General features: G+C 35.8%; 1 protein-coding gene and 1 long non-coding RNA gene across 2 annotated transcripts; both read right to left on the bottom strand.

The window, feature by feature from the left end:
• Nucleotides 1-650: 650 nt before the first annotated feature.
• Nucleotides 651-11,335, bottom strand: LOC139118095 (uncharacterized). Its single transcript, XM_070681388.1, has 10 exons — nt 11,289-11,335; nt 7,650-7,891; nt 7,247-7,375; nt 6,185-6,395; nt 5,643-5,758; nt 5,195-5,326; nt 4,659-4,901; nt 3,966-4,115; nt 2,186-2,320; nt 651-1,872 (listed from the first exon to the last, which is right to left on the bottom strand). Exons 1-10 carry the CDS (start codon nt 11,333-11,335, stop codon nt 1,472-1,474), a joined length of 1,806 nt encoding a protein of 601 aa, XP_070537489.1. The 3' UTR covers nt 651-1,471.
• A 3,625-nt stretch (nt 11,336-14,960) lies between these two features.
• Nucleotides 14,961-20,428, bottom strand: LOC139118903 (uncharacterized). Its single transcript, XR_011548816.1, has 4 exons — nt 20,320-20,428; nt 20,014-20,111; nt 16,333-19,156; nt 14,961-15,065 (listed from the first exon to the last, which is right to left on the bottom strand). It is a non-coding gene; the product is annotated as an uncharacterized lncRNA (long non-coding RNA).
• Between the last annotated feature and the right edge of the window lie 4,690 nt (nt 20,429-25,118).

The raw sequence follows: 25,118 nt of genomic DNA, 5'->3' as shown, positions 1-25,118 counted from the left end.
TTGTGAGGGATTATGTCAACATTAAATTCGTTTCTTTCAAACCTTTCATACACGTATCAACGATGAACCTGTTACTGTTTTGGCTAGCGATATTGTCAGAATATAATACAAATTTGGTAATCCTCTTACCTGACCTCTCCTTTACGGATTTGTACACACGATTTGACGATATTTTATTGGATCCATTGGAAGCTATCCCGTCGTGCTGTATGTGGCAGTGATCGTGACCCTCTTTGTTCCCAATGTTATATACCCTCAAGTTGTAAATGGAGAGTTTACATTTATAATAGAATACGGACAGATCACTAATACGCATTGGTAACACCTTCTCCAAATCAAAGGAAGCCGCATAACCTCCATCTTTTTCTCGACTGCTAAAGGTTTTATCTTTTTGTTGGTCTTTTCGGTTTTTCTTCAGGTCTTTTTTCTATTTCTGAACTGTGTTTGTGTCTTATGCAAAGATCACAAAGGTCCCATTTGGGCGTAAAATTACCTACGTTAAACTCGTGTGTGAAGATGTCTCTATACAACAAGTTTGTTGTTATCTTAAATTGTCGTTACACAGCTCCTTGTATAGTCTGTGCGTCTTCTCTAGTGTCATCAAATGTATCGCTAAGCGTCTACAAAAAGTCCTTCCAAATGTATTTGTTACTCAGTGGGCTTTTATAAAAGCTAGGAAAATAGGAGATTGTATTTGTAAAACTGAAGAAATAATGGAGTATATGAAAAGTTGGATATTCAAGTCACTCTTAAGGCTATTGATTTTGCGAAAGGTTTCGATAGCCGGGAATGTTGTATTTATTAAAGTCTCTTGAGAGTACCCACTTTGGCCCGTCTTTGTAGAAGTGGATTCCAACTTTCCTCTCTTATCCAACAAGCTGTGATCTGAATTTCTGAGCTCACAATAGGTTATTTCAATTTTCATAGAGAAGTTCGTCTGGGAGACCCGATATCTCCAGTCCTGTCTCCTTGATAAATTTCGACGAGGGTAGCTGACTTAAACTTTAAGAACGAGGATTTCAGATATTGGCTTTCGAGGAGATATGAATGAATAGATTAACTGTCTACTCTTTGTAGGGGCAGAACGACTGCTTCCATGTTGTAAATCTATAACATCCTATGGCAATATGAATTAAAGGGACAAAGTCGGCCATTTTTCATGAATTTTGTTTGATACGAGACACTATTTATATCGTTCGACATGTTCAAAGATAATGAATGGGTGACGATGAATATATTCGACCCCGGTTTTAGATAAATTTAATGAAACCATCGCTAGAAAGAATAAATGGTCTTGACCATTAATACTTTCTCGTGTTGGTTTCACGTATCGTCTCTAAAAACGGGGTCGAATATATGCATGGTCACCATTCATTATCTTTGAACATATCGAACGATATAAATAGTGTCTCGTATCAAAGACAATTCATGAAAATGGCCGAATTTGTCCCTTTAACGAAACAATTTTGGCTCAAACGACATGATTTCTGACTCTAGAGTAACCATTTCTCCCACATCTGAACACGTTTGCTAATGCCCTTGTAAATGAAGCCACCCTTGTTTGCCTTTGCATATTTATATCCAGGGCGTTTTCAAGCTCTCTCCAAAATGCGTCTTCTTCTTTCGCTGAAGCATTCTCAGGCCATTGAATGTATGTTATGAATTTCATAATCCGCTTGATCACTTGGGAGTTGTTTGCCTGTTCGACGTTCCCCTTTACAATCGGAATCAGTTTCTGTCTTCTGTTGATCCAGTTATCCAGGGCAATTCTTGCCTCGTGTTCACATGTGCCACTCTCGAGGAAATTCGGAGAGATGACCAAGATCGCGGCACGACTGTTATCAAACGAATCTTCGATATTGTCGAGAATCCCTGTTTAGTTGGAGAAAGTAACAAAAAAATTAATAAAAACCCGTGTGCTTTGAAAAAGTGTGCTACAGGACCCTCTTTCTTACGGAAAATGAAACAATTTTAATCACTGATCAAGCCACAATCATATGTTTAAGCGGTGACTGAAAATATCCTCGCTCGACAATAAATTACGTTTTTCTTAATTTCACAACGCTGGCTACTTCAGAAACAAACTCACTGAGTGACACATGTATACACATCGTGAAATCACTTATAAACACATTTCATTTTGTAGAAAGGTATGACAATATCGAATTAACAAATGTCTACTTACCCTTCCCGGCTATAAAGTCTCTGTGATGTAGCAATAGTTTGAATTTTCCATTCTTTTCAAGATTCTTCATGATTGCTTCGGCGAAGTCTCCATCTTTGCTACTGTACGATAGGAATCCGTCATAGTCCTTGTCACCTGCAAATTAAACGATGTTACACTTTCGTCCATTAAACCCCTTCGAAATGCTTTGATGGTATGAGGGGAGCAAATATTTTCAGGAAAAGCTGAATTGAATCGAATTTTTCATTTTAAAACAACAGTTACATAATATCATGCGCAGGACATTTTTTCAAAAGCCGAAGGAAACATCCGTAGTACTTAAGACAACACTGTAAATGCACAAGACAACACTATAAACACGCATGATAACTTGTTTAATGCACATTACATACCCGAGTGACAACTGGTACGGCTGTATAAAGTATATTTTTATATTTACAATGCATGATTTTTCCGAAATATAGCTCAGTCGGTTTCATTCTAGTGCGACAGATGGACAATACACCTTACATATATGTGTGTCCTTATGGTTTACAATATGATCAAATACGGCCTCTTAATGGTAATTTCTTTCATTTTGTTTTTCGTGCACAGCCATGAGTTAGGGAGATAGAGAGACCACCTGGCGCGCTTTATTAATAAACGTCGGGTACATAAGGTCAAGTTACTAAGACGTTCATGCAAAAATCAGCGGAAATTTTATGTTTTTTGTAGTTAACTGTTTATTGAATGATGTCATTAATATGTGTGGCTTCCCGTACACATGACGGTTGTTTCAGTTATTGAAATGTAGTGTACTACACGAGCAATAAGGCTGAGGTTTCAACATGAGAACAGGAATGGCAGCAAATCTATTACTCTTGCTAAAAGGCCTTGAGCCATTGGCTTAGTATTTATGCTGATATCTTTAAAAATGTATATTAATTCATATATATATATATATATATATATATATATATATATATAGCATATATATAGCATATATAGCAATCAGCGTTCCCTACATACCTACTTTGTTTAGAATGCCAGAGACAATCAACGACAGCAAGATGATAAACGGTAAAACATCGGTTTCAAATTTCAAAATTAGAAACCAATTTCAATCATCTTGAAATATATGGACTATGGGAATTACCAATTTTTCAACACGGAAACATATTGTGTTTCGTATGGTTAACCTTAATTTAATGATTTTTATAAATACTGTTTTCTCATCTTAAAATTCAACCGATGGTTTCTAATAATTGTGCTTTCTGCAGCAATTGTTCAAAGCATTGATTAGTAGGTTAGAGTAGATAATAGTGTTATTAGTTACAAAGCAAAAAATGACCACTAAATGTTAGAATTTCAAAGAACAACATACTATTTTTTCGTCGATATACTAGACAACTGAATAGTATAAAGCCCGGGTAGTTGCATGGTTTTCGTATTTTCCCACAAATATGTGACCACTCGACTCTTCTTCAAAAATCACTGCTTTTAAGTATTATAATATTTTGAGGGCAAAATCGGCACTCTTTAAGTTACCAAATAAGGTAAGGTTAATGTTATTATCAATTTTTAAACAGCTTTTACTGAAATGGTAATTGACCATTCACTAAATTAACATTAACTTGATTATAGTTCTTGGATAACTTGAATAGCGATAAAGAAAGAAATACGATAGACAATATTTCGCAAAAAAACTATCTAGCAAATATCCAATCGACCAAAAACGACTACATTCCTTTTAAAGAGACTTCACTAGAATATTAACAATAAAGAAGAAATAACCTCTTACCAAGGTCTTCGTCTATATCCCAGTCTCTTGTGAAAACCAAGTAAAACTGCAACCGGTACCGGTATCCGAGAAAGAAGAATAACGGAAGAAGGAAAACGATGCACACTATTGGAATCCCGATTGAAAGACCAATCTTCAACTTTTCTTGTACTGTCAAAAATGAAAGTAACACATGGTGTCAGCATCACCAATGTACTCCATAAACAATTAAATGCATACATAGAGTAAACAATTAAATGCCTGCATGTATGCACATGCCTACTAAAATATGTACCTACCTCTACGCCTATGTACCAACCTACATACCTACCTACCTACCTACCTACCTACCTACCTACCTACCTAACAGCCTGAATGCATGCCTGCGTACCTACCGTACCTACCAACAAACATACCATCCATCCATCCTCCCTGCCCTCCTGCTTGCCTACCTGCCAGCCGACAGACAGACAGACAGACAGACAAGCAGAAAGACATTGTTATCGATTATTACTAGACAGAACATCTTTCTTGTGTAAAAAACACTTGGAACAAGTGATATATAGTCATACATACTGATGGCATTGACTCTAAATTGGCAATTTACAGTGTTGTTGGACGAGCTCCTTGTGTTAAAGTCTTCGTGTCATTTATACTGCAGCAGACACTTTGAACAAGTGATAAAAGGTAGTTACCTTTTATTGTAATACATACCAATGACATTAACTCTGAACTGGCAATACACAGTGTTGTTGGACGAGTCAACAGCTGTGTATCTTACAACTGTCGTTCCAATAACGAAGACATCGCCCGGTGTATAACTGCTATGTACAGTGACGTTATTCGAATTGTCATTTGCTGTTGGTACCTGCCAGGTAATATTGGTACGTGTCTCATCATCTTTTATGACTTTCGTTATCTCTTGTGGACATCTATCGAAAGTTGGCGAAATAGTGTCTGAATGGAAACAAAAATAATTGACCATGAATTGCAATTAAAGTTTTAGCAGTTTCGTTTGACCCAAATCCTTACACAATATATATATATATATATATATATATATATATATATATATATATATATATATATATATATATATATTATACATTCTTTTCATAGAAAAGATTAAGTGTGTGACTGATCCTGTGATCCTTCTCCTCTCAAATGAGACACTTTGACTGATTCTGTAAGGAGAGTCTTCCCCCTCATAAATGGGACGTGAAATAGTTGAGACGAAACGGCATATTTACCAATATGACAGTGTCTCCCTGTCCAACCAGAATTGCACTCGCAGCCGAGGTATCGGTCACAGGAAATCGATGCACCTGTTGCACAGTCACATGACCTATTACAGTATCGTCCGAAGATATTCTTAGGGCATGCTTAGAGGTTTGTAAAAGTAAGGATATGAAGATTATTCACTTGTGTAGTGCTTGGTTGCAATGTCGCACTTTTATCCTCATATTTCTCCTCTCTAGACTAATAATCAATGATAGCATATATTAACATCGAAAGAGTTTGATGTTTTTGCTGAAAGGTGCCGATATACGATAAATGATGCATGATAAATGAAAATGTTGAGGCAATGGGTTAAGAGCACTAAATATTGGTAATGATGATACTGATATCAGGCGGATTTAAAGAAAATCAGCACAAAAGTTAGCGTTACGTCATAAGTGAATTGTAAGAAAGACATACTTGTTTTGACGGTTGCCGAAGCGATGTATACTCTGTCATATTTATCTGTTACTTTACATTCATAGCGGCCTTCCGTTTTTACAGAGATGCCATGTTTAATCTGCAAGACGGATGTCCTGCCAAAATGGATGAATGTTTCGCGTTAAACTGGTAAAGCCTTCTGAAAACCAAATATGTTTACTTTTGGAAGGAGGACAAAACACAGCAAACCTGTGAGTAGAATCGGTGTATACAGAAAGCCATATCTTATCTACTAAGGGAACAAGTGTTGATACCGGTGATATTTGCTGCCAAACAAAGTTTGCCAAACGATACTAACGTAAATGCTAATTACTCGTCATGCCTTTTGCGGGCAGTTATATATAATCCTTTTACATATATACAACAACACGGTATAAGTATCTAGGTTGATTTTGTAGCATTGTTCGACTGTGTACGTCATAGGTTCATGTCAAAAGAATGGTCGAACGAATTTATTATGAAAGCGGTAGATTGATGGTGTATCTAAATCAATCTGAACATACACTTCAATCAACACTGACCCTACGACTGTGTCCTCTATGTAAAAGTCTTCAGTATTATCATCTATACACTTTTTTATCCCAGAATCATTCTTCAAAGACCACGAGAAAACATTGGTCCCCACAAAGTTCTTGTCTTCAAATTCAGTATTCGTAACCACACATGTTAATGATGTGTAAGAACCGTATTCCACTTCCTCTCGCATCGGAATAAGCTCAATATCAGGTTTCGCTAATAGGATATATGAAAAAGAAATAAAGTTATAAGATTGTAATAGCATAAGCTGCAAGTCTTAGGAACTGCGAAAGTTGATATTTGTAATGTCTTTAAAGTGCCGATCATCAGTCATTTCTCGTCCATTGCAAAGCAGTTCCCTGTAGGATGTGTGAAACATATTATTAGGCTCTGCCCCTATAGGTGCTCCTTCTCAGAATTTTTTTAAACCTTTTTAAACAAATTTTACGCCAGAAAAACTTCCAGAGCGATGAATTTAATCCTAGTTGATTTCTTCAAAATTGTGCTCAAATAAAAACTAAGCAAGATATAGAAAATCTGAGACACACTTTGAAAGAGCGTTGTAACAGCTTGCATTCCAGAAAGTTTGAGTTAGATATTTTGAAGTATTGAGACACAACACAGGGAAAACCGATTTTTGAAAGATTATGCAAATTAGCTGTAAACAATTGTGACACTGGGGTCACCAAAATCTTCCTCTATATCTAGGCTTTCCGAAAATATATAATTTACAGGGGTTCTGAGCTTATTAACCACCAGGCAATTGTTAGATTAAAGAGGTCAATTTCTTGTCTTGAAACCATAAGATCACCTGAAGAATTCTGGATCATTTACTTCAGATCGCTTGATGTAATCCACAATTAACAACCATGATATTACTCTTGTTCGCTTTTAGAGACTTGATCCGTTGTATACAAATAGGACAATGTGTACTCGACACAAAAAAAAAACAATAAATGTAACCCTAAACCATCAACACATTTGAAGCAACAACAGATCATTTAATAAATAAATGCAGAGAGTCCTGTTCTTTTTTAGGTGACCTCAAGAACTGTATTTCGACTCACGTATATCACAGGCAGGTCCATACCAACCACGTTTACAATTACAGGCACCATTAAAAACGCTGCACTCCGCATCGTTCTGGCAGATGCACTCTTTGTCGCATTTAAATCCATACTTTCCCTCAGAACAACCTTCAGAAACAAAGAGAAACACAGTTTTAATACACTCATGTAACCCTGCAGTCTGCATCATTATTACGACGCACTCTTTGTTGCATTTAAATCCATACGTTCCCCTGAAAAACCTTCATAAACAAAAAGAAAAACAGTTTACACTCATGTGGTGAACATTGCTTTTTGAAACGCGAATTTAAATATTATTTGTATCCTATAACGTGATCTTTTTGAGGTAAATTGGAATCTGTAAAAGCAACGTTTATCTAACAAAAAGTCAAAATATGCTTGCCTACAAAATTAAACCAAAGCACGTCAGTATACAATATTCGATCCCTTGTATGTACGGTCACTTGCAATGGAATCAAGGGTGCCTTGATATTTATGTTTGTTATCATCAGTTTGAGCAGCGAGTAGTGGGTAGTGTTGTCGTCGTTTTTAATGTTAAACCATTCCTCGTTGAACAAAGCATCTGGTGGAAAGTCAGCCTGGGGGAAAGAAGACAGTACAGATAACAGATGAGTTCTGATCAATCTGATTTTCAACAGTATGATTGTGGAATGTTTTGTTGAAGATTTTATTAATTTTGTGGTGACATTTTTGCACCAAGGTGATGTAGCAAGGACAAGTTGGTTTTTGGAAGTTTTTATAGAGACCGCAGGAAACCATGCCATTATAAAAGGTTGAAGTATTTTTTAGAGTGCATATTAGTCACACTTAGGATAAAGAAATCTAGGCATTGCCTCTAAACTTTATATTGAACAATGTCTTTCGCATTTGAAGAAAATGAATAGACTGTAAATAGTAAATCGTTCACATAATTTGTCTGGATCATGACTGTCTCAAATTTATATAGACATAACAGTACATTACCTCAGTTATCAGAAACTGATACGTTGAAACCGAATCCTGTATTTTAGCAATAATGTACTCCCTCCCGGCTCATAATGGACGAAAGCAAACTTTGATCAACATAATGTACGAGGCGAAGTCCATTATGGAGTGCAAAATTTGCTTAAGTCCATCATAAGCCGAGAGGGATACATCTACTATTTTACAGTTTTGGCAATGCCGGTGATTTTGCAGATGTAAACATCTTAGGCCTCAATGCTCGATAAAAATCGACACATTATAGTAATAATATAGGGGTGAAGTCACAAAATTCGCTGGTATTGACTAAGCTATGATATATTACGTATTTATAGTGACAACCACTGCTATTGTTGTCATTACGTCGTTAAACATCCTCGAAATCGGAAAACATATGTTGAAAGCAAGATACTGACATTTTTCACGCCAAATTTGCTACAACTCCTCTTGTTAAGTCAGGGCTGCCATGAATAGCCAAGAAAAGAACGTAAACACCCTACATGAAATGTAAACTCTCTTTCTGATAAAATACTAATGCACTGGAAAACAACACACTTGCAAAGAAGTTAAATACTCCTAAATACTATTAAATTTTCAAGATGGCAGCCACCATAACAGCCCATACAGAGTGAGTAAATAAGCATTCTTTTGAAAACAAATAATTACAATAGAGTTGACAGCAGTGTTTCAGGCGTTTATGTACGTAGTTATTGACCTTACAGAAGCTAAAACTACAAAGATTACTTCAACATTAAGAAGTTCAGTGGGTGTATGACTGCTACATGAATATACATGTGTGTGCTGTACGCGAGACTGAAGCAATGTATGTGAACATTTCCATGGGAAACAATCAGGTTGTGTCCTTCATTAAAAATACCTGGCTTCTCATGTAAAATAGAGATCTTGTAATGAAATTTCTAATGGTATAAATTATCAGTTTTATTTTCAATATGACCTTCAGCTTGAGTATGTCGGTATTAATTTAATTCAGTAATAGTTATGAGAACAGCAGATCCTGAGATCAGCGGGGACATTTATCAATAAGTTGTTCATTTAGCTGTAGGGAAAACTCTGTAAACTGTCAAAACTGGTCATATTCCCGTGGTAACAGAAAAATGAAAATCTTATTGTTTTTCATGCAGCTCTGGAAATCTTTCTGGAAATCGATGATCACTTGTCATCAAATCGAGATAATCACGAAGATGGCGTTGAAAATTTCCCTCAAAACCTAGATAAGAACAAAAATTTATGAAACTGAGACAGCTGATGAAGACAATGTACCTATGTACATAATGATGGTCCTGACATGCCAGTAAACACAAATATAGGACTACATTGTTTGAAAAAAGAAATTAGTAAACAAATTAAGAATATACTTCAAGAGAACTAAGAAAGTAGCCACCATTGTGTGATGCAGTCGGTGACTTTGTTGAAAGTAACAGAAGTTGTAACTTTTGATAATCATTTTATGTTTGCTCCCTTTATCAATGTCAGTATTTTGTTCACCCTTTAGAACATGTTAAAATGTCAAGCTTATCAGCACAGTCTATGTATGTGTAATGATCGTTGACAATTATTGGCAAATGAATTTGAATTTGATCCAGGTTAAATTCAAATGTCATCACTGTACGTACACTTTTACACATATACACACTGTTCAGAAGCTGGACACTTGTCAATTAAACATGCCTGTAGGAAGAAGAACAAGAGGCTGGAATGAATGCAATGAGCAAAAAACCTAAAAAAAGCCAACAAAGTTACCGGTACTGTCCCTTTGATACCTAGCAGAGAAGTTCTTTGTAGAAAAGGGGCTTTATGTGGCCAAGATATGTGTAATGTCTTATTTTGTATTTCACCCCAATGTATTAAATGTATTTATTAACATGTTCTGACAGTCTTTAAAGACAGGTGCATATTTATCCGGTTAGAGTAATAGCCAACTTCGTGTTGTATGGTATATCGTTTACAATGTACCACTATAATCTGCTCCAGTTAGTCAGTTTCTTTGTCTTTTTATGGAGTCTTTCAAGCTATACTTGCGATGTTATACAGTACTGTATTGCTGCTGTTTATTTCATATTTCACTTGATTGTTTTATAACATTTACTTTGAATGCAGTAAATAAATTTGAATGAATACGTGAAGAGTAACACTTCTTTTCAAAAAACATAATACGAATTTCTGGTATTCTATTGTGGCCAGATGTTATCTGCATTGAATAAATTTACTGTTAGAATTTCTTTTATTCATTGTTTAAGCATGCTTTCTCATGGTTTCGGTGACGTGAAACTCTATACCGTACATTCTGTTGGAACTGTCCTGAACACCTTCTTGTGTCAGACGTGAAAGGGAAAGTCCCCGAGTTTGACTTTTGACACGGAAACTCTCACGGACTTGATCTATGTCTTACACAGGTAAGCACTCTTTCTATAAACATTTATTAATAGCTCATAACCAAGCCATCCGTCATCAAAACATGAATCAAAGTGTTATTTGAGATGTAGAGTTAACTTTTATTCTGTTTTGTTGAGAAGATTTATTAGGATTGAGTAGTGATTTTTGAAGTTTAAAACTTGTTGTAACCTTTAACACGGCAACTCACATGGACTTGATCTATGTCTGACATAGGGAAATAAAGACACCGTGGCCGCTTCTGTGGTTGAGCACACCAAACGAATCTCTCTTCTCTGGGTGCGTGTGTATCTGTGTCCACTAGTCCCGCGGGGGTGTGAGGGCCCTAGCTCATGCCCGAAACACGGCACCCCGCCACCACACCTTTATATGTGAATTTGTTGGTGAATTGAAGGAAAAGTAATTATTTTTGAAGTTAGCTTTATTTCATTCTAAATATGTAACTAGTCTAATATTAATTCCGTCTTCTTGATGTTGTCAACGTCTCACCTCCCGGTCTACACTTCCCAACCTTGTACCATTGATAGCCTACCTTGGACATTACATGCATGTAACTCTCTTACTATATGATCCTCTGTTGATTGGATTGATGATTTTCGTAACATCTCCCTAACTATAACCGTACGTACAATCAGTAGAAAACACTAACGCTGATTGGCTTCCATCGTAAGCCTTGGTACATAATCTCCTCGGCATGCTTTCACTTGTATCGTGTCATGAACTATAATGCGATGGTAGACTCATTGTTTGATAAATCAAAAAGACTGAGGATAGGTACCAGACTAACATGTAGCATTCTTTGACAACTTGATGGTACAAGCTTATTCTAAAGTTTTGACAATTCACAAGTTTGCAATCGTTTTGATCAATGCGTAAAATTGTCTATACCGATAACCGGGGTCTTTATCTGCCAGTTCAGCAAACAAATTAGTAAATTAGAAAATATTTTAAAAAATCGTTAATCTCCAAAAATAACGAAGGAAATGTGACAAGCCAATGACTTTGTCTTGTTATATGTATAATGCATGTGGTGCAAATTAGCAACACCGGGCCATAGTATTCCAAATGAGCTTGTGGCATCGTGATTCGAACCACTTGCTTAAATTTCCTGATTCTTTTCCTGATTCTAAACCTTCATTGAGTTTGTAGTACTGTTGAGCATCGTAGAGCTCAAAGGCTCATCAAGTGAGACATCATGACAGGTTTGTGTCTTGCTTGTCGTCTGCTGTTTTGCTGTCAAAGAATTGGTTCTGGAGCTTTCCTGAGTTATGAACATTATTTATTTATAATTGAGGGGATATGTGCGACGTTCAGCTTTACATTGTTGTGAGACACTGCTAGTACACATTTAATAAGTTGCTGCTAAAACAATAGTTACAGTACAACTACTCGTCATAGTTGTTTTAACGTTAATTTATTAAACTGAATAATAAAAATGTATTATGCATATTGTACAATCTATGAATTAACACAATACTTATAATTATGAACAGCTAATGCCCGGGAAGAGTTAAGACTGTTATGATGATATCTATTACACCGGAGTGGTTATATCATTTTCCTACCATTTGAATGTTGCTGACAATACTGAATGATATGCTCAAAGCTCCTTTCAATCGATCACAATAAGCTCGCACAAACGCGCTCAATTTGAATGACAAGTGAAAGAGCACACTGATATTTTCAAGACTCCTTTCAATATCTTTATAGTGAATGAAAAGAGAGATTTCTAAATATATATGAAAGACACAACCTGATTGTTATCCCCAGGAATACACACGTGCATTCACCCTCTGTGTTTTTAATGTTAAAGTAATCCTTGTAGTTTGAGCTTCTGTTAGGTAATAAACATATGTGCACAGATACTTGAAACACTGCTGCCAACTCTTATGTTTTCATTTTTTCCAAAGCAATGCTTCCCAGCGGTAAAATCAACCAAAATATGTACTCACCAGTTTTTTGAATGGGCTGTCATGGTGGCTGCCATCTTGAAAATACCCACGTTGCAACACGGATTTTTCCCTCATATGGGGCTCTTTGACTATTTGGCTAACGTTTTGTTTTCAAGCGTATTAGATTTTTTCGGTGAAAAGTAAGATTTCATATTTAAGGTGTTTACATTTATGGCTTGGCTATTGAAACCTGTAAGTGGTATATGTAGTATAAAGGCGGGAAAATATCCAATACGTGATACGGTCACTTACACAAGTCGTCACAATGCGGGCATATCACTCGAATACTCGAATAGCGACCAAGTTCAAGTAATAACCCAAAATTATTATTCGCAGCATATATTAGTTTATCACCAAAGATTAAACTGAGAATATTTCAACTGTAAAGATTTAAAGAAATTTAAGAGGTTATTCTGTTTATAGTATGTAACTGAATGAGTATTTATACTTACAAAGTGAATAATGATAATAAGGAACAGCATATCTTTTTTATGTATGCGGAAAAAACATACCTTTTCTTTAAAAAACTGGTATTGTATTTCAAGGCCGGCAACTTAACCCTATGTCAGATCTTCTAAAATCTAGTCGTCTATTGGTTTCCACTATCGGTAAATACATTGTCATCATGCCTAAAATGTATACGAAAGAGATACCACCAGAATTCAGTTACTGTTGTCGATCAGAGTTAGGCCAATAGATTTCTATCGTACATTTTGGTTGGCTGTCATTAAGTCTTCAACATATATCAACAAAAAGTGGGTTTTACACCTTTGCAGAATCAAATTCTCAATAATTTAAAGCAGGGTGTGAAGATGCGCAGTTGATAGTAGCAGACCAGTTAACATCCAACACATTGTTAAGCAAACTTTGAAAGTAATCCGGCGACGCCATTGTAAACTTTGTAATTGTTTAAAATTTGACTTCTCGCAAAAAATAAAACTGATCTCTTTTTTAAAATGCCTTGCCAGCCTATTGACATGGTGGAGTCCAAGTTCCTTGAGAAGGTCACAACGACGGAGAGAAAAGTGAAATATTATACAAGTAAATTTAACATAAAGGTTCTTGAACAACACAAGGGCCAAAAGAACATGGAAAGCAATGTATCAGCTATAATGTTATGTGTAATGCAGCAGATCGTCGAATCCTGCGGTTAATGCTGAATACATTTCTTCCATTAACTACAGGTATACAGTTTCGAAAGAGGTAAAGCAGTTGAGAGTTTGACCACATTATCTATAATACTTCGGAAATCGTAAATTTGAAAAATGGTTTTTCGTTTACATATCCATTAATTGATACTTCTCGTGAATAATTCTACAATTCTTGCATAAAGATTCTTCTGAATTTCTAGTGATCTATTAAATATGTCCTTAATTGTTTCGTCAGGATTGTTTTCAAATATCTTACTTCTTTTGTAGGTTAACAACGTCAACTTATTGTATAAAGTTAATCAGTCGAGTTAAGATGTTTAGGCTTTTTAATCAATGGTCTACTATTATTGTTGACGACATGTATGAATGACTTTGAGGGTGATATCAGTGGTGTTGGTACTGAACAGGTTAGGGAACAGAACTAATAACATTAAACACGCCAGATATTAGTACGATGACATCAAATGTATAATACTTTTAGATATTAATTAATCCAAAAACATTCTAATCCGTGAATACATAGGCATCCCTACCTTTTATGTAATTTTTTATCATACCTACAGCCAATACAGTAAGAGACACACATCGCGAGACTTAAGCTTATTGGTCCGTAGTAGGTCAGCCATTTTCTAAATCCTTGATCTATCAAACTGTGAATAGTGATATTATTACTTTGGTAAAAATAAATGAACAAATAAATACAAAATAGATGAGAAGATGAGCAGCTGCTAACCAAGGCCCATGTATCTCTAAATAAATGCAAATTATTTGCTAAGCTTTGAAAGTGATTCTGTGACTCCATTGTACACTTTGTAATTTCTTTAAAACTTGATCAACTTCTCGCAATGCCCAAAAATCATTAGGAGTTAATAAACTGTCTAACTAGCCTAAATAACGGGAGGGTGTCTTAATTTTTTGTACATGACAGAAGCGAGAACAATTCTAAAGTAAACAATAAATGCAAGAACAATCAAAAGTAAATTATAAGAAAATCAATGAATTGGGTTAAAATTCCATGTGCAATAAGCTTATCTATAACAATACGCTATAAGCAATGGCGACAGGCGCACTTGTATTCCTCCGCTTTAGTCTTGAATAACACGCTTTCCATCGAATACAAGCACACTAATCGAACAGACTACTATGACAAGTTGATTGTGTAGAGAAATACATTTCGAGGTGTTAATCACACAAAATTGCTTTATTCCTGTTACTTACATTTATCGTTATTTGAGTCGACTTCGAATGCTGAAGTATTAATTCCAGGTTTTATTGTTTCCAGGGGGACTTTTTCTTTCCCAGTGATATAGCAATAGGCATATCCTAAAATGACACAACCAGATTGATAAATATGATAACGACAGAAAACAACGTTGCCAAAACAAATATGAAACTGTTAACATTTTGATAGTTTATCACTATCGGTACTTTTAACCTCAATTGTGGCTTCTTTATACTATTCTTAAGAAACATATGTTCAAATTCAATGCCAAATATCATTTTCCTGTGATCTACAATAAGAATTTCAGTTCCAATTCTCAATCATGTTTGCATTCTACAATATGTTGTGCATTGTATATTTCTTAAAATGATAGTATTATGTACTTCGCGATGGTACAAACAGGGGGATGACTTTTTACAAGTTAAAATTTTTCAAAGTTTTTTGCAGTCTACGAATGTTAAATTTCTAATGAAACCTGAGAAGCTTTGCCTCTTTCATAGCCCCTTTGAAAGATAGGAAATTTAGTAAATTCTCTAGGGGATTCGAACTCACGACATACGGCACCCGATGACATAGTCTAAGAGAAGGCATCACAGTCAAAACTGCTCGGCTTATCACTCACAAAAGACTAGTTCAATAACCGACCTGTAATTGTTACGATTTTTATGACCAATACTCTCCTTACGCCATAGAGTTCATGGAGCACCGGCATACTTGCATTCTTTTCTTGTATTTGAAAATTATAAACCTCCGTTTAAAACTTTCGACAGCATTTGGTTTTATCGGGAAACATTTGATTGAACCATTGATTTTACAAAATCGAAAATTCTTTTCACAGAATTCCACACAAGGTGTCCATTACCTCTATCTATAGCTTTCTGTCTTATTTTCCAAAACTATAAGGCAGCCCCAAAAGAAACGTAGTACATAGTCCTGATATAAACTGAAAATGAGATGTGTTCAGGCATGTCTGGTAATGGCTGTGGTAATGAGAAACTTATTAACAAAATGGCCATATAAGATGCTATCAGAACACAAACTGACAAGTACATTTATGCCATGGTTTATGTACGTGGAAAATCATATCATGGAAAATGGCCACATCGAAACCGTATTCGATCACCAGGTCTTGCCACTCTCAAATAGAAACTATGTACCAGATTTGATTCTGATCCGACAAGCCATTCTTGAGATATCGTGCCAATAGACAGACAGACAGACAGACAGACAGACAGACATCGCTGCGACATTAGCTCACGTGTTAACACACGTGAGCTAAATGTGGTTTTCATGTACAAATACAATTTGTGCATGTATTCAGTTGTTATTGGTGTTAATTGCGCAGTGAAAATAAATGCAAATATATACCAGTCCTTTCCGAGGTCCCCTAGTCGGCATTTTACATGTTTCATTGTAATATGGCGGCCATTCTTCAACGTCTTCGAGGGTTATTTTGATGATGCACATTGTCTGATTTGCGTTCTGTATACATAATAGGGATATGAAGGAGTATATTTCACAAAACAAAAACGATTGCACAATAGCAATGGACACATAACACCTCTAGTCTATAATGGTGACTGTTAATATCACACTTCCCCATTTTTAGCATTTATTCCCGTAAAGGACTCATTCTTTAGTGAAACCATTGACGATCGATGTCTCACTTCCTTAGTTGTTAGCAACAAGGCGATAGCAGTTTCTTAGTTTGAGCGTAGATGTGGATCATATTTCAGCAAACAAGTGTTTGTATGACAGAAATTTCCATCCTTGAAATTTCACGCTTCGACCACGAATGGACACTATAATATGATAGCACCTTACGCGTCAATAATGGGCGACACTTTAGGGTTATGTGACCTGAATACTGATTCATTCGCTTGGACGTCACAAGCCCACGAACATGAGTAAGAATTCAAATATATTCACAAATCTTTGCAAAGAGTGGTGACAAGTAGTTGAAAAATCCGTACGCTTGAAGTGATGGACAGTTGTGTTAACACGCCGTATATGCTAAACTTCCTGAGATGTTTAAGACTGACCCATTATATCCTCTTTATCAGATAAAAGAATAATAAAACTTTAAAGGAAATGGATACTTGTGAGAGAGAGTTGCGAGTTTATAAAACACCTAAACATTAACTTATACAGATATTTACGCTTCACCCGTTGATGTTTAGCTGCCAATAAATAGCCGTTGATGGTATTTGTATTTGTTTCTTCAAAAATATTAACCCGCCCGATCTATCGTTCGAATTGAAATTCAGTAAATTCTGGATGGGATTCGAACTCAAAACGTACGGCCCCCTCTCAGCTAGCATAGATATTACAGTCCAAACCTCTCAGCTAAATCCCCAGAGTGATTCTACGGAAGAGACTTCAGAGAGCAGTATGCTTGCACATGCTTTAAAAGTGTACGTAAATTAAAGATTCAAAACACTCCAGTTATCTTAACTCAGAAAACTGTTCTTACCTGTGAGTTCTCTGTGAGAAGTTTCAAGGTGTATTGGGAATCAATATCAAAGTCAAGGTACCCAAACACAGAGATTTCTTGTGTCTCCAGGTTTATCACAAATCGATCATTCTGTGATGGTTACATAAATGAGTAAGTCATGGGATCGGATACTATGTGACACATGCACCCGTACATATAGTGACGAATGTATGTATGTATGTATGTATGTATGTATGTATGTATGTATGTATGTATGTATGTATGTATGTATGTATGTATGTATGTATGTATGTATGTATGTATGTATGTATGTGTGTGTGTGTATGTATTTATGTATGTATGTGTGTATGTATGTATGTATGTATGTATGTATGTATGTGCAATTGTATGCACGCAGTTTCGATTCATACAAGGACAATGAAAATAATCAACATGTAATAATGCTATTTAATTATATATTTAGAAACTTTATTCTCAAAATGATATTCATATAAAGATTTAAATTCATACTTAGATGTTAAATAATTGAGCAAATTGTTTTAGCGTCAAATATGACAATGACAAACACAGAAGGTCGAAGAGTTTGCCTGGCAATTTATATCGAGCTCACCTTGTTCCATCGATTATCCTTGCACTTTCAATAGCAAGAAGAGTTTGAGAAGTATTTCTCAAAAGAACGGACCTATGGAAATAACGTTACTTGTACTCTGAATAGATATGAAAATATGCATTCAATACGTTACTAAGTCTCATATCATATGCTTCACCTCGAAAAAATAACGTGATGAAGATCACTTCTGAGTAAATACTTTCGGTCAATTAAGTCCTTGCAGAGGCTAAAAAAAGATGCTGTATAAGATTTAGCCCGTGGCGCAATATCGTCAGTCAATCGTGCTCAGTTCACAATTATTATCCAGGAACTTTTCAAGAGATACTTTTTAATAAAAAGATATTACAAGGGTTACCGCCTTCCCTAGTTTCATTAAAGAGGTTACATGCAAATGTTCGAAGACAACATCGACGTTTATAATTGCAGCCTGTTAATGATGAATCAATGTGACATAACAATGACTAATGAACTTATTCTTGCTCAAGGAACAAAATTATCCTCGTGCATACACGATAGATCCGTCAATTTTAAGAAATGTAAAAGTATATTTCAAAAATAAACCAAAGAAGTTTATTGTCGAGAAAAATACTCTTTGAGTAACCCAGTCCTGCTTCGCCAGTATGAACAAATGAATTGGTGTCATGAACACACCATATTAGAGTAACGTCTTTGTAAATTTTTATTTCTGTCTTATTATGTGTCTTTTAAGATTCCCTGTCTTTATTTTCCCGCTGTTATTCATCATGATGTATGGTTTACAAACATAATTTCGCTAATGTATATATTTCTGGCTCTTTCTGTCGTTCTTTCGATTGTTCATCTTTCCATTCATTCATTCATTAATTCACGAACATTTTTTTGAAAGGTACTTTCTAGGCTTCGCATTTTGTAGCTCATATACCTTTGTCGCTCAGCACGCAACTGATCCTCTAAATTCATTAATCTGAGAAGTTAAATATGGCAGCACTTTCACTCGGAATCCAAATATGTACACAAAGAGCGACTACTAATTAAGCTACTATAGAGCTTTTAAAAATGAAGGATTTTAATAAACTCTATTAAACCTCAAATCATAACTTTACCTGTTCATCACGAAAGCTGAAAATAATTTGCCCGACAGGCGTGTTCTGAAACATAAAAAATGTATATATGAAAATGAGGAGGAGGCAATCATGTTCACTCTCACGTAAGTCTAGTCCAGTCACGGTCATTCCATGTTATCGTGGGTACCTCTTTCTGGTAAGAACGAGACAAGACTTCTCTGACTACAGTTTTCGTCGAGGCCCATTTAGGGGCCGTGCATAATTAAAACACGTGCACGGTAAACGCAACGTCTGTGTTTAGGGGAGGGGGTTTGGCTGTATTTCGATTACCGTCCGCAAAAATCGCACTACAGGTTTTCCTATCGCAACATCTCAGTATACGTTTTCCTATATCGCATAATATCGTGTGTGTCAGGCCAGTACGGCATCGGCGCTACACCAGCATCTATTTAACATAGGTGGGAATCAGTGCACGAGTAAAATAATGTAACAGTCATTTTGAATACACTGTTTCATTTCATTATATTGGTTGCATCATTGTTGAGTTGGTACTGAACAGAGAAGAAGGGGTAAGTTATGTGCGGGGGGGGGGGCGTCGGTAGCGTATGCGTGATTTCATAGCGACGTAATCACCGATTGTTGGAGCAGATACAGAGTGAGGCTTGGTTGGATTTTCGGATTTCCAAAATTTCGTTTAGGGCAGGGGGTTGAGGACAAACGCACTTAGTTTCGTTTACCGTGCGCATGTTTTAATTATTCACGACCCCTTACTATAGAGCATTTGCACACGAATAACTACCACAACCGACATTATACCCTTCATATGCAAAGTAAGTGTGATTTCACGGTGGTTGCTCTTTTTGAATGCGTAACCGAAGAAGAACGTGACTCGTGACTCGTCCAACCACTTCCCCTTTATGCAACGTTAAAGTAAATGTTACCTCACGGACAAGAATTTCATATGACCAGGACAAAGCTGTATCCCCTTGACCATCAGAATGTGTATGATTTCCCCTCCACTCACACGTAATCATTGTACCTGAAATAGCAATCGGTAGGCGCATTAATTTGATATCAAAATGTAACCTTTTTAAAGGAAAGCTATGGCTAGTAGCATCTCGGCATACCCACCCAAAAGCATTATTTCCTGGTAAAATTTCACCTTTCAAAAAGCATTAGAATTGACTACTGTACATGTTTAAATACCAAAATACAAAACTTCAAGCATTTGCTTTCGCCGAACTTACCACAATTTACCAGCAGGAGTATTATTTCCAGGACGTAGATAGTTTTAAACATCATGAGACAGCGACCTGTGATGTTTTAGCTTTGGTAGGAAGCTGTATATGCTTTTCCACCTCCGGAACTACGCACGAATTATCACACTCAAAGTTGTGATGGCGCTCTGTAGTAAAAGCTTACACTGTCACAGCCCGCCAGTATGTGGAGATTTAACATAATTTGTAAAGTAATCAAGAAAGATACAAATCGACAGGATTTATACTTCTATCCTAAATAAGAGTATAATGAAAAATATGTTTTGCTAACTTTATGACATGATTTTGACTGTTTTTGAAAAAAAGAAGTAACTCATTGTCATGCTGGGCGGAAAATATTTCCCCGCAGTTTTGCACAGTTAGCAGCTAAACATAACATTGTAAACGTTTCTTCTCGATCAACGTTGTCCATTTCGTAATTTAATATTAATATTTATTTTATTTAATTTTTCCGAACAGTATTTATCGTTTTTTAAAAAGACACGAAGAATGTCTACGATACCTGGAAAATGATGATTGTTTGCACTTCAATTCTTTGATACAGTTGTCGGGTGTAAAGTTTCACAAAACCAAATTTAAAGCTAAGGATATGTTTTATCCAATATCGAATGTTTTACGCCGTCCGTAAGCGTCAAGGTGGCATCATGAATACCATTTCTTCATTCGTCATACTTCGACGTTTTGTTCTCCAAACCAACAGATCTGTGTTTTCTATACATGCTCTATTTTTCGGGAAACGCCCATGGCCCCGTAACCGTTCAGCTACATCCTATGAACCAGAGACTCCTCATGGTAAAGTAGGTAGTCTGATGGCAGACAGATATCTAAGCGTAAGGGGTGTATCACCCCTATTTGTAACAATCAACCCTATTTGTAACAAAACTTAATTTTCAAAAAAACTTTGCCGTATATGTTGAAATATTAATAAAATATGCATATTTGTATGTTTGAGGGCAATTTTCTTTTTTTTCCTTGTCAAAACTCATTTTTCCGAAACTGCTTTTGTTACAAATTGGGTTGATTGTTACAAATAGGGGTGACATTGTCAACCCTATTTTGTAACAATCAACCCTATTTGTAACAAAACCTAATTTTCAAAAAAACTTGGCCGTATTTGATGAAATCTTGATGAAATATACATATTAGTATGTTCGGGGGCAATTTTCTTTGTTTTTCTTGTTGAAACTAGTTTTTCGAAAATGATCGTGAGATTAAATTTCGTTGTGCAGGTTCCTAGGGATAAGAGCCCTACTCGTAAGATATAATCAAGTCGTGCAGATACATGCCAAAAGTTTGTTTCGGGGCAATTTTCACCAAATTCGGTCAAAAATGTTTAAAATTTTGTTTTCGTACTGAAATCATACTAAACCTATATAGGGGTAACTTTTGTTACAAATTGGGTTGATTGTTACAAATAGGGTTGACGTGTCAACCCTATTTGTAACAATCAACCCTATTTGTAACAATCAACCCTATTTGTAACAAAATTTAACTAATTTGTAACAAAACCTAATTTTCAAAAATTATTCGCGGTATTTGATGAAATCTTGATGAAATATACATATTAGTATGTTTGGCGGCAATTTTTATTTTTTCCTTGTCGTAACTGATTTTTCCAAAATTGCTCGTTAGATTAAATTTCTTTGTGCAGGTTGCTATGGATAAGAGGCTACTCACGAGATATAATCAAGTCGTGCAGATACATGCAAAAAGTTAGTTCGGGGCAATTTTCACCAATTTCGGTCAAAAATGTTTAAAATCTTGTTTTCTGACCGAAATCATACTAAACCTATATGGGGTTAAATTTTGTTACAAATTGGGTTGATTGTTACAAATAGGGTTGACGTGCCAACCCTATTTGTAACAATCAACCCTATTTGTAACAAAGTTTAACCAATTTGTAACAAAACCTAATTTTCAAAAAAAACTTGGCCGTATTTGATGAAATCTTGATGAAATATACATATTAGTATGTTTTGGGGCAATTTTCTTTTTTTCCTTGTCGTAACTCATTTTTTCCAAAATTGCTCGTTAGATTAAATTTCTTTGTGCAGGTTGCTATGGATAAGAGGCCTACTCGTAAGATATAATCAAGTCGTGCAGATACATGCCAAAAGTTTGTTTCGGGGCAATTTTCACCAATTTCGGTCAAAAATGTTAAAAATTTTGTTTTCTGACCGAAATCATACTAAACCTATATGGGGTGAACTTTTGTTACAAATTGGGTTGATTGTTACAAATAGGGTTGACGTGTCAACCCTATTTGTAACAATCAACCCTATTTGTAACAATCAACCCTATTTGTAACAAAGTTTAACCAATTTGTAAACTAAACCTAATTTTCAAAAAACAAACTTGGCCGTATTTGATGAAATCTTGATGAAATATCCATATTAGTATGTTTTGGGGCAATTTTCTTTTTTCCTTGTCGTAACTGTTTTTCCAAAATTGCTCGTTAGATAAAAATTCTTTGTGCAGGTTGCTATGGATAAGAGGCCTACTCGTAAGATATAATCAAGTCATGGATATACATGCCAAAAGTTTGTTCGGGGCAATGTTCACCAATTTCGGTCAAAAATGTTTAAAATCTTGTTTTCTGACCGAAATCATACTAAACCTATATGGGGGTAAACTTTTGTTACAAATTGGGTTGATTGTTACAAATAGGGTTGACGTGTCAACACGTCAACCCTATTTGTAACAATCAGCCCTTGGTAACAAAGTTTCACCAATTTGTAACAAAACCTAATTTTCAAAAAACTTGGCCGTATTTGATGAAATCTTGATGAAATATGCGTATTTAGGCATATATTTTGGGGAAATATGTCGTTTTTCAAAAAATTGTTTTTTAAATTGCGAGGTGGTTTGTTTTGAAACTTGGTATACAGGTTTCTGGAGATAATTCCTTCAAGACGTATTGAATTGTGCTGATCTATCCACGACTCTTCTTTTGGCAATTTCACCATTTTTGCTAAAAAAACAGGTCAAAAATCTTCTTCTTAGAAACTACTCATCCAATTGCTTTGAAATTTTGTATTAAGGTTCCTTGTGGTGACGCTTTACCTAATTTTCAGATAATTCATCACAGATACGGCCTTGGCATTTGTTTGGATTCATTTGAACCCTCAATGCCGCTACTTTAATTCATACACTTGTTTTTATTGTAGGCTATTGTTGGTTGTTTCGGCAAAAGGGTTTTTAATGCTTCCCACAGTTCTTCCAAATATTTTGACGGGCTTTCTTTTTTATCCTTTGTTTTGATATGTGTTGAGCCTAAATGTTGTTGTGAAGATCAAGTTATTTTATGTTGTGAATGTTTGTTGTTTGTTTTCTATTTACGTTTTTGAGTATGGTTTCTGTTTGGTTTATGTGGCCGTGCATTCTCTGTCTATTAATTTGCTTGTGAAGAATTCTACATTTTTTCTTGAAATCGATTGGGTATTGCATGTAGGCGAGTATCTAAGAATTTCGCCTTGATGGGTCCCTTAAAGGTTGTTTTTGGGTGATCCTCTGAGCAGGCATTGGAACGTTCCGGTTGGTTTGCATTTGTTTTAATATCAAGAATGATTTCTTAGTTTTGCTTTGAGCCCTGAAGTATTTCAACGTCGGAAAATGTTGTTTTTTTAGGTATTTCTCAACTGTAAATTTAAATTTTGAATGCATTTCCAGTGTCAGTTGTGTCATGAAGTCTACAATCATTTTAATATTCAAATTGAATATTCGTCAGTTTGTATAACCTGCTGTAGGGAGATTTTCACTGAAAATTAACTGGGAGACAGAGACACAAGGGTAATTTCCCACTCGATGTTGCTGCCGAGCGCTGATGGACAAGTAACCCTATGACCTTTGATGAAGGGATGAGTCAAGTGCATGGCACATTTCGTATCATAAACCTCAAGAGGTAGACTATCATCAACGATTTATTATCTGCATCGGCCGCACCACTTCTTAGATTGGGAGATTTTCGTTCTGAATACTCTTCAGAATCACGTTTCATCTCTACTTTTTATGTTCATAGGGATCACGATAACATTCAATAACATTATGATTACTAAGATCGAGAAGTATCTGTCCCTCGAATTCTAAAACAATGCACTTGATTATATTTTTTGTGATATTCTGAACTACTCGGTTATTTGGGTGACCGATACTATAAGGTCAAACACCAGATCGAAGGTATCTGGAACATAGACGACTCCACTCTCTAACTTTGGACACCGTATGTGTAGTGTCTCACCTATCTGTGCCTGGCTTGGATTATGAGTAACCACATAATGGGTCCTTTCTGCCTTAATTCCATATGGTTTTCGGCTGCTGAAGCTTGATAAAATTATCGATTTTACGGCATTGCCATTGCTGTACGGCATTATTATTAGAGTAAGGAAGGAAAAATATCGAACTCGAGGGCGACGTGATTGAAAGTTTTTATAATTAAAGTTTGATGATGATTTAAGTTACTATGAAGCATCCTTTACAGAGGCCGACCAAAGTCTCGGTGGCCTGCAAATGGATAGGATGGCAAAGGAAAAAGTTGTCCTGTTCCGATAACCAGACCTACCCTATTTTTTTGCCTGCGACCCAAAACTTTTTAGCGCAACGTAAACACAGAAGTAACAAAAAGACAGAAAACCCCCATAAAATCACGTGTTCGTCACCTGATATTTGATTTTTGCTTGGGACGTCGACGTCTTTTATGTATTTAGTCCTATAATATGTATAATACACTTTTTCTGGAAATGTTGAGGTAAGTATTAGATCGCCCTGAACCC

The sequence above is a fragment of the Ptychodera flava genome, chromosome 19, assembly GCF_041260155.1.
Source record: "Ptychodera flava strain L36383 chromosome 19, AS_Pfla_20210202, whole genome shotgun sequence".
Lineage (NCBI taxonomy): Eukaryota > Metazoa > Hemichordata > Enteropneusta > Ptychoderidae > Ptychodera > Ptychodera flava.
The sequence above is the reverse complement of the archived record's forward strand: the minus strand, read 5'-3'. Positions and strand labels throughout refer to the sequence as shown.